Source organism: Malaclemys terrapin, chromosome 3 (genome assembly GCF_027887155.1).
Source record: "Malaclemys terrapin pileata isolate rMalTer1 chromosome 3, rMalTer1.hap1, whole genome shotgun sequence".
Classification (NCBI taxonomy): domain Eukaryota; kingdom Metazoa; phylum Chordata; order Testudines; family Emydidae; genus Malaclemys; species Malaclemys terrapin.
In genome coordinates, this window is record NC_071507.1 from 64110307 (window position 1) to 64125226 (window position 14920).

Below are 14920 nucleotides of genomic sequence, written 5' to 3' on the forward strand. Positions count from 1 at the left end.
TGCGTGCGAGCACACACGCTTTGCATGAGGGCTTCTTCCACCTCCCGCATAGCTGGCTGAGGTAATGAGCCAGTTGGCCCATTGTGTCAGCAAAACACACAAAACAATTTCCAACAGAATCACCACAGGGTGTGATTTTCAGGCAAACACTGGCAGGCTGTTATACTGTCAAATTTTACATAAAAATTAGATTTTCTTATTTAAACAGTTGCTCTATATTAGAATTAATCCTGTAACTATGATGAGTCAAATGTCTCTCTTTGCTACTATAGCCACTGCTAATCCCTCAGTGCTTAGAGTGATCTCTTCAGCTCTCACAAACTTAAGCGGGGTCAGCCCAGGTCAACATTTGGATTTGGATAGGATACTCCAAATAGGATAGGACTCTGCAGAAAGTGGTATTGCTGATTCAGAAGGTAGCACATGTTTCTATGAGTCAGTACCGAACCATTACCACAGAGTGATGTTAGGGAGCCATGTGTTACTGGAGCAGTGTAGTCTTTAATGCTTGTCTAAACTAGGAAAAAAGGTGTTTTTAAAAAATTGCATTAGCTAACAAGTTTTAATTTGGTTGTGTTTAAAAATGTCTTAGCACCTACTATTGACAGGCTTTAACATCTTTAAAAAGATGTTAGCTGGTTGTGGTCCACCCTAGTGGCGGGGGATCAAAATTGGTTTTGATTAAACAGAGATATACCCATTTCATATCTGCCAACAGCAATGTGATGTGCATGGATAGACCACTGTGAAACAATGTGGTGGATTCTCCATCACTTTCAGTCTTTGAATCAAGACTGGATGTCCCTCTAAAAGATATGGTATAGCTCAAAAAGAAGTGATGGACTTGATGCAGAAATTACTGGGGTGAGGTTCTTTGGACTGTGTTATACGGGAGGTCAGATGAGATAAACATAATGTCCCTTTGGCTTTAACATTTATGAACCTCCACTGACTTAATTGACTGGCTAGTGACTAGACACCACATTGCAGGATCAGGTCCTTATTTTAGAGGTGTGCATTTCAGGAAAGGCCAACCTTCCATGTATGCCTAACTTAGCAAATGTGTTTTTCCATAAAGGGTTCTGAGGACATAGTCTAGCTTTGCCTAAATATTTCCTCTAAATTCAGACTGTCTTGCCTCCTGAGCCACTCCTCCAAGCCCCCTCAATCTTCCCCTAGAATTTGTTTAAGTTTGACAGGAAATCTGAAATAAATTATCATTAATAAGTATTATTCCTTTTACAATAGTACCAAGAAGTCCCACTGTCCCATAGGTATTGTATAAATGTGTAATAAAAAGATGATTGAGGGACAGATCCCCAGGTTACTCCCTGCTTTCACAGCAAGTCCCTAAAACAGCTACATGAATTTATTTGTATTTGTTAGACTATTAGATTGATACTCTTAGATATCATAATGTTTTATAATATATGTTACAAAGTATACAGAATGCACAGAAACTTTAGCTCTTGAATCTTCTGACTTGTTTAAGTTTTAACTATGCAGGATTTACATTGCACATTTTGTTGTTTTGCATGAATAGTTATTTTGTAAAGCATTTGGGGTCCTACTGGATGCAAAATGCTATAGAATCATTAGATGAATTATTCTGAGTTTTAGCCACATTCCTACCTTCACACTGGTCCCCTGCTGCAGATAGTTTATAACCTTGGCTACAAGTACATCGGAAAGATCCCTCGATGTTTTCACAATGTCCATTTGTACAGAGATTGCCATACTGACATTCATCTATATCTGGGAATACAAAGAAAGCATGAATATATATATATGCATTAGTTCCTATCTACATGGGCTTTCAATAGAATGGTATTTAAATTGTGTGTGAACATGGATCCAATTAAACTGGGTCCTGACATGATTTGGCCAGCCATTCTGGATCAGCCAAAGTTTGTCCAAATCATACTTAAAAAATCTAATCCAGTATAGATTAGAACACTTTTTTTGTTAAACACATGGATCTAAAATTTCTTGATCCCTGAACTGTATTCTAGCCTAGGCTGGTGAACAGTTTTAAAGCACGGTTCTACCATGAGTTAGCTATGTCCACACTATCCTTATCTACACTAATCTTTTTTCCCCTTAATTTGCTCATTGTTGCTCACACTGGTGCAGCTTGAGTGCAGATCAGGTGTCACCAAGTGCTGGCATTTTTACTCCTGTATTCTACAAATTTAATCCTAGCAAGCATAGACAACACTGTTAAAAATGCTAGTGGTTGCCAGTGTCTTGCAAATACTAGCACTCCCCCCATTCCTATTGTGGGAAACATTCAGGAAAAATGTCAAAACTTATTCTACCCAAAAATGTGGAGTGGAATTGGGTGGCTGATATTTTCAACTGTTTGTTAATAACCAACCTGTCCCCATGACAATTTATGAAGAAATGTTTGACACAATAGGCAACATCATTGCCAAAAATAGTATCATACAACTAAAAAGAAATGTAGAAGACATGATGAATATATTGAATTCAACTGGAAAATGATAGCTAGAGATAGATATTATATTGCTGATGCTGTTGAAATTTTGAAAGAACACCAGAAAACACTGGAGAAAGAGAGAACTAAAGACAATTGCAGGCAGTGGAGAAACAGATGGAGCAAGCACTTACTCCACTCTGTTATATATCACACAATGTTCTCAATCCAATTACAAAATTAGGTGTCTAAATACAAATGATGGGGTTGGCACTGTGACTTGGGCATCTGCTAATCATCCATCAATCCTGCCCACCATAATAACATTTCAGGAAATGAGGAGAACCGTTAAAAAAATAAGGAATTATTAGTAAAGTGAACAACTGTACTAGGGGGAATTGCTGGCTATGTAGATATAGAATTCACAGCAATGATAAACCAGCTTTTCTCCTTTAGTAGCTGTAGTGTAGCAAGTGTGGAGAGAGCATTTTCTAGGCCTGGACTAATTTATTCTAAGTTAGAAAACTCATTTGGTGTAAAGAAAGCAAGAAAATCAATGGACAAAATCCAGGTGGCATATGAAGACACAGTATTTGAGAAAATTTCTCAAAGCTGTTTCTGTCATTTATTCAATCATTTTACTGAAATTTGCTTCAACTTTATAATAAAAATCAATAGTTTGTAACTAATCACATCAGCAATTTTGATTTCAATGTATAATAGATTTTTTTTTAAATGGAAACAAAAAGATTAAAATTGGTGATTATAATCAAGTTTTTTTAAAATTAACAATTGATTCAAATTGCATTTATTTAAATCAATCCACCTAGGCTCCAGGACTGATTATAGCAATTCCCAGACCTTGTATCAATGAGACAAGGTGCGTATGGTAATATCTTTTATTGGACCAAATTCTGTTGGTGAAAGACACAAGCTTTCAAGTTTACACCAGGTATCTCTATGTTGCAATTAGACATGGTGGCTGGCCTGTGCCAGCTGACTCAAGCTTGCGGAGATAGGCTGCAGCCGGAGCTCTGCAACCCTCCCATCTTACAGGGTCCTAGAACCGGGCTCCAGCCTGAGCCCAAACGTCTACACCACAATTAAACAGCCTCTTAGTCTGAGCCCCACAAGCCTGAGTCAGCTGGCACGGGCCAATTGCAGGTTGCCACAGAGCTCTCCTTCACGTCTGGGAAAGGTACCTAGAGTGTCACAGCTAAATACAACATGGAATAAATTTTGAATTAACACATGTTGCAAGAGACCATTCTTGCAAGGTAACTTGGGCAGCTAACACCTCTATAGTCATAGTACAAAGGAGGATAAGTGAGTTACTGATTGTTGTAATGAGCCGTAAGTCCAGTGTTTTTATTAAGCCCATGATTTTTGGTATCTTGCAGAGTTATGAATTTAAGTTTCCAGGCTCATCTTTTGAAGATGCTGTGCAGATTTCCTTTGAGGATGAGATGTGATTTTCAATTTCAGCCCATAAGTTTTTGATGTCCCTATCCCACACAGTTCCTAATGCTGTATACATGTAAACCTACCTTAATTTAAAATGAAATGATATGATTACCTTTCATAAAACAGGGGAGGATATAATTTGTACTGTTAAAGAGCACTGGGATTGTTGGAATTTGTTTCCCAAGGGATCACTTAAAAGGAGTGCAAGAATGGAGAACAAGAATTGGGAAAAGAACTACAGAAGACTGACTTGCAGAGGGAAACTACAGAATGGCAATTGGTATGAAGGTTCATCAAGAATCTGACCAATGGGCTGAATGCAAAAGGGACTCTCAAGTTTGCCTATAAATACCTTCACAGATATAGTAGGATGGATTTTTGCCACATTGTTTAAAGGGTACTTTATTATAAAGCTACAGAGTTGAGTTAAGAAGGAAAAATCTGTCCCCATTAGACCTACTAAAGTTCATGTGAATAATTTTGAATGGAATTCAAGTCCAGGATAAGCAGAAAATGAAGACTGATCATATCATGAAAAGTGTGGATGAATTGCCTTGGTTGTATGTGGTTTAGAATTTTACATGAAACAAGAGAAAATAAAAGAGTACTTTGCATGCCTTTAATAAAAGATTATATATGACTTCAGCAATTCAAAGCAGAGATTTATTGTTTGGAGCAAGCAGTTAAGTTTGTGACCCTGGGCTGAGTAATGCAGTGATTTAACATTTCTGCTTGCACTTCTAATAATCTGGCTGGCAAAAGGAAAAATGTAAGTGATGTAATTCTGGGACTGCACTAGACTATTGGTATTTTGAACTGGGTTATCTCTGTAAAGCTATTTCTGTGGCGGTATAAAAATCAAGCCTAATGTTAGAAAATATGCACTCTTCCTAGACCACCTTTGAAGCTATATATTCAACTGTACTATATATAAAAAAGGAATATATATAAAAAAGTCAACCTTTTACTTCCCAAATAATAAATGGAAATCTTGTGTTGTAGAGAGTCCCAAATCATTGCACAAAATACAGTGTGTGTATGCATATATGTACACACGCCCATGCATGCACGCGCATGCGCACGCACACACACACACACAAATTACTTCCGTCACAACTGAAATGCAATCATGCCTCAATTAATCCAGCAGATAGTACTCTCAGCTCCAGAAGACAAGTACCACTGTACAATTATTACACAACACCTCTGACTGCCCTTTGCTATCAGTTTCAGAAATAGATGTCACAGTCCTTGAAAAAAGGAAGGCAAACAACTGGGAAAAAAACAGGAATAGGGAGTGTGAAAAATCTATCAGAAAACCTGAGCTAAAAATGATCCTTATTGAATGGCACTGAAACTGTTAGAGGTGTGCTGAATGGTTTGCTGGAAATACTAATAATTAAGAGATGATGTCAGTGTGCTTTGTGAACCAGTATCTGAATTTTCTTCAACAGTACGCCATTCACATTGAAGTATTATAGCTATCTCAAGTTTTTCCACTTGCTTACTAACCTTAACAATGGCCCATTCTAGCATATCACTAATTTAAAAATCTCTTAAATTTTAAAATTCCATATTTTCATATTTCTAAAATTCCACTTTCACATCTCATGATACTTACATCCTAAATTTAATTTTCATTGCTCTGTAGTGAGGAAACCTTGTCTGACTCCCTCTCTCTCCAAGACCAGAAATCATTTTGAAATCTTCAAATCTTCAGTTTCTATTTCAGCAACAATAGGAGGCCTTTTTGGCACATTTCCATTAACACCACAGTCTCTCAGAACACAAATGTAACAATATTTGGGATACAAACACTACAGAACATACCATGGCACTGTCCATTCCAGCCTCTGAATCCATCTGTGCAAGGAACGCATTGGTAAGAGCCAGGACCATTAATGCATTGTTCATCTGGACAAATACTTTGGGTCAGGCATTCGTCAATATCTTTAAAAATAAGAAAATCTAGGTCGGAATCATAACAGGCTGTTGAAGAACAAACTAGTCTGATTATTGTTAACTGCATTTATATATCCAGTTGTGTATTTTGAACCAGGTTCTCAGATGGTGTATATCAGCATAGCTCTACTGAAGTCAGCAGACCAGATCCTTCTCGTCTGGTGTAAGTCAGCCCTGTTCCATTGAAGTCAAAGGAGCCCTACAGATTTATACCAGTTGTGGATCAGATCTTTTATTTATAAATTGATTAAAGATACAAGGGTAATCACTTGTGGCTTCACAATTAAATTCTGGAGTTGCTGACAGTGGTTCCGTAGTGAAGGACATATCAAGCGTTTGGCTTTGATGGGACCTGACTACCTCTGTGTAGCTCAGCCCATTTGCCATTTAAATAAACTAAAAATGGCAAATACTCCTTGAGGTGACCTTGAATTTCTGAGGGTATTATGAGCATTAAAAATGTTGCTGGGGTGAAATATAAACCTGCAAAAACCCTTCTTTAGAGAAATTTGGGTGAATCTCATCTGTTTTCAGCACCCCCAGCTACCTAACTCCAGCCACTCTTAGGACCTTGTAGAGGGTTGTCTCACCAGCACTTCAGGTCTCACTGTACCTCCAGCTTCCCTAACTAAAGTGAGATTTGTTGAGAGCTTGAGGAGGGGGCATAGAGGTGGGAAATTGAGGCTCCCCTAGGCCCTTTTGTATGCAGAATTATAGGGCAGATAAGTTGTGGGAGGACTAGGAATGCAGGCAGTGTGAGTGGCAATCGAAGACCTGGGTGGATAATGGAGGGCTATTGGGTCTAAGAAGAGGGTGTGTGTGACTGAACAACCCCATGAGACTGCAGAAAAGCTTCTGGCAATGTATGGGGTAGGTGGGTGCATCAGCACAGATTCCACTCTGATGGTCTAGCTCAGTCACATCAGAGCAGGGAGCTTATGTCTAAACCTCAGAGCTCTCATTGACCGTCTCTCCAGCTCCACAAATAACTCCCTTCCATAAAAAAAAAAAAAAAAAAAAGAACACCACGCTACTCACAATACATACACTTTTACATACAAAAAGCTAAAGTAACAGACTCTTAAAGTTGCAAAGTCAAGCATTCAGAAGTTAGGAAATGTCAGAATTAAGGAAGAAGTGGGCGGTAGTCCATGAAAGCTTATGCTCTAATAAATTTGTTAGTCTCTAAGGTGCCACAAGTACTCCTGTTCTTCTTTTTGTCTGAATTAAGGTTGCCGGTGCAGCCTTAATTCCACTCCCTTGTGCATATGCCTTATTCTACTAGTCTTTAATTACATGATCACATACTATTTTTTCCATAGGTCTCCTGCGTCATCCAATGAACAGGATTCATTTAATCTCCCAGCTCCTAGTCCCTCCTATCCCCAGACCCCATGTCCCAATCTACTCCGCACACCATACTTCTGCCCAGCTCTTGTCCCCCCTATATTCAAGGCAAGCTGTTTCTTACTCTATCGTGCCCAGGCATAAGCAGTGGGAGTACTGAAAGCGCTGCTCTCAGTTCTGGTGCCCAGTGCCACAGTGGTTCCCAGGAGCCTGAAGAAGCAACTACAGGGAAAGTACTGCTCTGCCCCTACCTCCCTGGGTTGGAACATTATCAGTACAGATTAATCTTCAGAGAATTCAGCAACCAAACTCTAACAATTCTCTACTGAGCATGTGCAAATGGCAATTTTTCAAAGGCTTAGAACTTGACCAAATTTGGGTAGGTTTTCATGAGAACAGCAAAAGGCACATTCCTGACACAAAGACCACCCCTTGCCAAATTTCAAGCCTTTGCTCCAAAACATGGAGGCACAAGAGCTTCTGAAGGAAATGGCTGTAAGACTTTTTTTTTTTTTTTTTTTTTTTAAACATGGGCAAAATAATATATTTCCCTCTAAACTTGTTCTCAGGAACAGCTGGACCATTTTTGTGAAAAATTTCCAAAAAACCTGAGCTTGAGGAAGATATGCAGCATGGAAAATGTCTGCCCATATAGTTAAAGTCCAGCAAAGTTATAAGAAACTGACAACAGGATCTTATAATGGGAAGTGTCAGGCAACCTTAACTATAAGCGGCAATGCCAGCTCCACCTATGATAATATTACACTTTAATTCTGAACTCAGCAATAGTAACTTGTATGTACTCTTAAAATATGACCACTGGGTAAGTTCCAGATCTATTATATGTGCTTGTGTGGGTGTGTAAAGTCTGAAGTAAGGTGTGGTGTTATAGTGAATGATTTGCAAGTAGTGTGTGCAGTGTGTGTGTGTGGTGGGGGGTTGTGTGGGAAGTGGAAGGGAGTTATTTGTGGAGCTGCAGAATCTGTCAGAATGGTAAATGTCATGTGTGGGTGTAATGATGTGGTGAAAATGGTTCCCTTAACATGTCATTTCCTTGGTTTGAAGGGTTAGCGTGGGAGGGTTTTTCCCTTAAGCAACCTTAACTAGTTTTCAATGTAGAATTTGTTTGTAGGAATTATATGCATTATATAAGGGAAGCTATTGTCTCAAATCTGGGAGAATAAGAAACTTGATACACTGGAGTGAATGTTTTGAAACAATTACTAATATAACAGAAAATAACTGATGGTTCAGACTAGAAGGAGGAGTTCTCTAACAAAACCCACAGCAGCAAATCTATTTGCTGCTATCACTGGATGCTGCTGTGAATGTCTGTATGTAAAGTCTCCTACAGGAAAGTTGATAAACACATTGTAAAAGGAGGACAGATAGAAGGAATGATGATGGGCATGATCTTGCAAGACACTGAGCAAGATACTCATATCTTCAACTCCCACTGAAGTCAATGAGCACTGAGGGTGCTCAATATTTTGAACCCTAGAAGCAGTCTCAACTCCCCTTGTCTGTGATTAATTTAATCTCAAAGTGATGTATCGAAAGATAAAATAATGAAAAAATTAATCATAAGTTAAGAGAACATTTTATTTTCAGAACCATGCAAGGACTCTAATAATCTTATTTCCCCCCATCTTTAGCACACAATATAAATAATCCAACTATGATTCTCTCATCTGCCCCTGCCCAGAAAGAACACTTAAAAAACTATGCAGGGACCATCCCAGAGCTAGATTTAAAAACCAAACCAAACCAAACCAAACCCTGGCCAATGGGATTGAGGAGCCTGTGAGACAAGCTCACACTTCCAGGTTTTGAACATCCCAGTCCTAGTCCCGTGAATTTAAGTGGAATGGCTTCTCCAAGAGAAGTAACTGATTGCTATCCACTGGTAAAGACACTACAAATGAACTAACTGTCTCTCCACTCAGCTTGTGTTTGGATTGGATTTATAATCAGGTCTGAGCTTCTTCTCTGAAGCAAAGGGCCAAACAAAACAAACATGTTTTGCATGTGTTTCTGCTTGGACCCATTTACAAATACTGCCCTACAATCAGTAATTTCTTAAATTTCTTCTAATAAACACAGTTCTTCCTTCATTGCTCAGCCAACGTAGCACTATCATGTAAATATGTACATTTTATTTTAAAAATCTCAAATGACTTCATCTCAATTTGGAATCTTTTTGTTGTCAGTAAAAAAAAAAACAAAAAAACAAAAAAAGGTTCTCTTTAAATGCTACCCCTGAGTAACTCTGATTTACTAATATGCTCACTTCATAATTTCTGACGTATAATGGTGAAAATCTTCATGACCTACATTTTTAAAAGTGCATGCACAAAAGTACAATTAAGCTTGCTTGTTTGTACACAAGCCCTTCACTTGTGCATCCATACTGGTTGTTGGATAGGAGTCCTTTTGAAAATCTGGATCAATATGTCTTATGCCAGAATAAACTAGCCTAGGACAGCCTGTCCCACAGCAGGTGATGAGGATCATTTCAAACAAATACAAAAACAATGAAAAATACTTTGAACTGTGTTCAAAAAACATTTCAAAGTCATCCTAAGTCACTCAAAAGAATACTTGGTGCTGGATTGCTAACAGTTCATGGGTTATTGAAACGCAGACAAGGCAATCAGGATCCTACAGAATACATGGTATTTTGTGTCTGTTTAATTATTATAGAAATATGTTAACAATTTTCTTCTATGCTCAGTAATTTAGATTGAAGTACAAATGAGTATATATTTAAAATAGAATAATTGACTGGTTTTAATTCACTGATTATCAAATCAATGTTGAAGAGGTTAGGAAAAAAATCCCACAAAACACACACCAGAGAAAAATTCACGCCAAAAAGAAAAGGTACACATTTTTTAGGTCAAATGTGCTGGGACTTCTCTCTTATTCTATGAAATGCCAGTGTCTGGTGGCAGCTTTATATTCCAAACAGCAAATGTATCCCTTTGCTCATTTTTTGTTGTTACACAAATATAAAACATTAAAGATGAGCCTTATTGTGGACAGAGTTTTTATAGATGAACTTCTGTTAGCCTGGAGTCTTAAGTATTGCCCAAATTATCACCCATCACAAAATTGCAAAAGAAGAGCTTTACTTTTGTTGTTGTTGTATTTATTCTTCCATAATGGGATGTGTTATTTAATATTTTTATCAAATATCCAAAAGTTAAACATAGCCATGATCAAATTTGCTATATGAAAATTAGAGGGGTATGAAATACTCAGAAAGACAGACTTAAAGTTAACTGGAGAAATTAGAAACACTAGTCTGGAAACAACAGGGGAAGATTCAATACTAACATACGGCTATTAACTTGCCAGTGGTTTGGCTTGCTTAATGTCACTGCCATACTTCTACTACTGTAGAGTCAGAACTCTCCGTCACATTGGCCTGTCCTTTCATTCAGCATTCTCTGTCTCAACATTCACATTTATATGAGCCAATGGTATTTACACAGAGGCCTTCCCCACAGATGTGAGGTCTCAAACTTTCAACAAAATCTGAGAAGTGGGGTAGGGGGAGAAACCAAAAGGTGCACAATAAGCTTAAATTAATCATCAAACGTAACATATGAATTTCCCCCATTCTTTCTTGTATGTTTGCCAGATAGAAAAGAAGTAGAGAATTACAAAAGAAAATGTTAATGTTCAACTTAAGAAGAGCTATTTAACAAACACTGGAGAATAATATATTAGAAACATTGTGGGACAGATCTTGCTTTCAACTGCACTGGTGTAAATCCAGAAAAACTATTCCCAGATCCTCAAAGGTACTTAGGTGCCTAACTCCCATTGACTTCAATAGGAATTAAGCACCAAAATACTTTTGAGGACCTGGTCCTCTGTGTTCCTTGGAGTTCTCTGCATTACACTCTATCAGGGTGATCTGCCCCTTTAAGGGCCAGGATGCAGCCAGCCCTGTTCTGGAAAGGAGCAGTGTCAGGTGATTGGGTCTGATAATTACCAGCTTGGTGATGCAGATGTGGGCCCTAGCTCCATAAAGGAGCCTGGGTCCAGGAGCTTGATGGGAGAATACTCTCCTGTACTGCAGAAGAGGACTGTGAGGGGATGAGAGCCCCTGCAAACTGCTCTTCCCTTCTGTCTCCACAGCTGGCTGAAGGTTCTGACCACCAAATTGAAGGAGACTGGCGGGCCGGGTACAGTCTCATGTTGAGACCAGAACTATTACTTTATGTTGTCAGGCCACATTTCCTTTTTTATGTTGGACAAAAACAGAGCCCTGAGGCAAGGGTGTGGCTAGTTATTTTTCCCAGGCTGGTAATCAAATCCAACAGCCTATACATACTTTGTTGGAAGATGACCAGAGAAGGTCAGATCCACAGCTATGTGGAGTCACCTGCAATTTTCCTATGCAAAGGGAATAGAGAAGAGGACACAAGAGCTGTGGGTGCAACTGAAGCCTCAGGGAGAAGTGGAGAAAAGAGTGATCAAGGCAATGTATAAATATTACATGAATAGTGTGTTCACACTGTGGGGCTTACAGATGGCAAGAAGGGACAGTTGGGTAATTCCAAGGAAAGCTGTGGAAAAGCAGATTGTTCTGCCAAATTTGGGACAGTTGAGAGGTAAGGAGTTGTTTTGTAATTTGTTTTAAATATCTCACCCTTCAGCCAATCAGTTAGGGGAGAAAATAAAAAATAATATCAGGGAGAATCTTAATTTCATACCTGCAAAAAGCAATAACTTTAAAAATAAATAACTGTCAACACTCAATGTGGTTAATCATGTCCCTCTGTAGCTATAGACATAAAACACCTTGGAGTCGGGTTTGGGTTTTTTTGCCCGCTTTCTGATAAATATGTCATGAAGAAAACATGATATTGACCTCTTAGGCCCCCATCCTCAAAGGTATTTAGGCTGCAAACGGACATTGATTTTGAGGATCTGGGCTTTAGGGCCTGATTCAATACTCATTGAGGTCAAAGGGAGTATTTTCAATTACTTCAATTAACTTTGGCTTAGGCTCTTAATGATCAGTTTTAAAATGATTATTCTAATCAACGTTTTAATAAAGAAGAGCAGAGGTTACCAATGCATTCTGTTCCTTCTTCATTGGCCATGAATCCTGCTTGGCAAATGCACAGGAAACTCCCTTCTGTATTTTCACAGTGCCCAAGGGAGCATAGATGGGGAGTCTGAACACACTCATTGATATCTGTTTAAGAAATAAAAATATAAGGATATTGAAAAATGTAACATAATTGGTCATGACTCTTTTCCCCACTCCACCCAACGAATATGTGCCTTTGAAAAGACAGGGTTTGTAATGAGTTTAACTGTTTGAAAGCCTATACCCTTTGTTCTCTTAAAGAGCCTCAAGAAGAATATATCAAATAGTTGTAGATGGAAAAATCATGCTTACTGGTTTAAGCTATATGAGTACTGAAATTGCTTGAAGACTAAATAGTGGACACACTTCAAATCTTTAAAATTTCCATTTGCAAGTAATTAATGCTACAACAGTATTTGTGATACTCCCCATATTAAGCATTGGCATTGCTACAAGCATAGAACAGTATAAAGCTAGACAAAATTATAAGAATTTTAAATCAAAATTATTATTCTAGGTGTATTTGTATAAAATATATTTTAATTGTATTAGCACCAGTCAGTAGAGGTATTATTTTTGAGTAGTTATTGACTTTCTGATAAAGTAAAAATGAATAATGGAACATTTGAAAATATATTATCAAAATGTAAACATTACTGTGTTCATTCAGTATTACAGTTGAAATTTTGTTTACACAGAAGTCAGGAACTTGATTCCTGATTTAGTTGTGACTCTGATCATCTGCTGTAATTCACAGGCAGCCTTTTGTATTCTTGTATATGGTGTAACTTTAATCCCTTAATATAAGTAAAATATGGCTCAACTATAGTTGCTGTGGGCAACTACAGGTCTGTACTTCTGGTTCTTGGACATGTAAAATCTCACCAATAAAACTGCATTAATAGAATGTTTGCATATATAACCTTATTTATTATTTTTAAAGAAAAAAATGCAGAGAAAGAATTGATCGATCCTTCAAATACACTCTATGGGCCAAATTATGCTCCAAGTTACTATCATGTGGACCCACTGTTATCAGTGCTGTTGCACAATTGTAAGCGAAGATGTAAGGTATACTCAGCGTGGTGGGTTGGACTAGATGAGTGATTCTCAACCAGGGGTATGCAGAGGTTTTCCAGGGGGTACATCAACTCATTTAGATATTTGCCTAGTTTTACAATAGGCTACATAAAAAACACTAGTGAAGTCAGTACAAACTAAAATTTCATACCGGCAATGACTTGTTTATACTGCTTTATATATTATATACTGAATTGTAAGTACAATATTTATATTCCAATTGATTTATTTTATTATATGGTAAAAATTGGAAAGTAAGCAATTTTTCAGTAATAGTGTGTTGTGACACTTCTGTATTTTTATGTCTGATTTTGTGAGCCAATAGTTTTTAAGTGAGGTGAAACTTGGGGGTACTCAAGACAAATCAGACTCCTGAAAGGGGTACAGTAGTCTGGAAAGGTTGAGAGCCGCTGCCCTAGAGCACAAGGTCTACATCTTCATAGCAGCCATGCAATGTAAGATATCCCAAAGAGGGCAGGAAAGGTGCCAGGGTAACTGCTTCCTTCTCAACCCACTCCTCATTAGCCAGCAGAAGAAAGTCAACTGCACTTTCAGAAGGATAGTATCAGCAAAACAGTCCAATATGCACTGCGGATATCTGAGAGAGATTCTGTTTCCCTGAGGCAGGATCCCTCCCAGAGCACCTCATGGGGTGACGTGATCTTGCACCTCCCAAAATGCAGACTAGTGCCTCCAAAGCATGATTGTACCCATAAGTAAAATAGATTTTGACATTCACCAGGCTCTACATATTTATCACACACTTGGACTGTCAAACTCACACTCATTGAGACAGGTCAGACAAGTTAAAATGGTTTCCTGCTTATTGCCCTCAACTCCTAGTGACTTCAGTGAGACCTTTCAATGAGCACTAAATTCACACACACAAAACTTTTTTTTAAAAATTCCATTCATCTTTGACTGGCTGAAAGGTTCACTAGAGCCTGCTTTTGGTGAATATTGCTTTATATATAAAAATTACATTTTTATGTAGTTTTGGCATGTCCAGAAGAGGATTTCTACATATACATATGGTATACATAGCACCTTGGAGGAACAAGGTATTCTATATTTGAAAATGCTTCATACAGTTATTACTTTAGATTATTGAAAAAGTTCTTTCATACCAGAGCATTTTGTCTGTTGATCATTCAGCTTGTACCCATCATAGCAGATGCAGGTGTATCCCACAGGCAAATTAACGCAGTGTCCTGCTCCACAGATATCAGGGTTCACTGTGCACTCATTGATTTCTATATACACACAACGCACACACGCACACACACAGACAGAAAAAAAATATTACAAACTATCTTAAATATTTCAGTAAATGGGTGATATTCAGTTATTCCAGCTAAAAGGAGAGAAAGCCTGAAATCAGTTATGACCACACTGATCGGTCCAATTTATCCTGAGTGACTAACAGACCTACGGTCAGTTGACTCTTCCACCGCCCCTTCCTACCCTCCCCCGCCCGCACATAGAAGTCAAGTGGGTGCATATGCAAATCAAAAGTGAAG

General features: G+C 38.2%; 1 protein-coding gene across 9 annotated transcripts in view; it reads right to left on the reverse strand.

The window, feature by feature from the left end:
• Positions 1–14920, reverse strand: part of LTBP1 (latent transforming growth factor beta binding protein 1) — a 332013-nt gene that overhangs the window by 85763 nt on the left and 231330 nt on the right. For 8 of the 9 annotated variants that reach the window (XM_054022522.1, XM_054022524.1, XM_054022523.1 and 5 more), the window contains 4 exons: positions 14528–14653; positions 12300–12425; positions 5732–5851; positions 1633–1755 (listed from right to left, as the gene is read on the reverse strand). In XM_054022522.1, the coding sequence (XP_053878497.1) occupies positions 1633–1755; positions 5732–5851; positions 12300–12425; positions 14528–14653 (495 nt within the window). The remainder of the gene's footprint in view (positions 1–1632; positions 1756–5731; positions 5852–12299; positions 12426–14527; positions 14654–14920) is intronic. The other variant, XM_054022526.1, reaches the window with a different exon arrangement.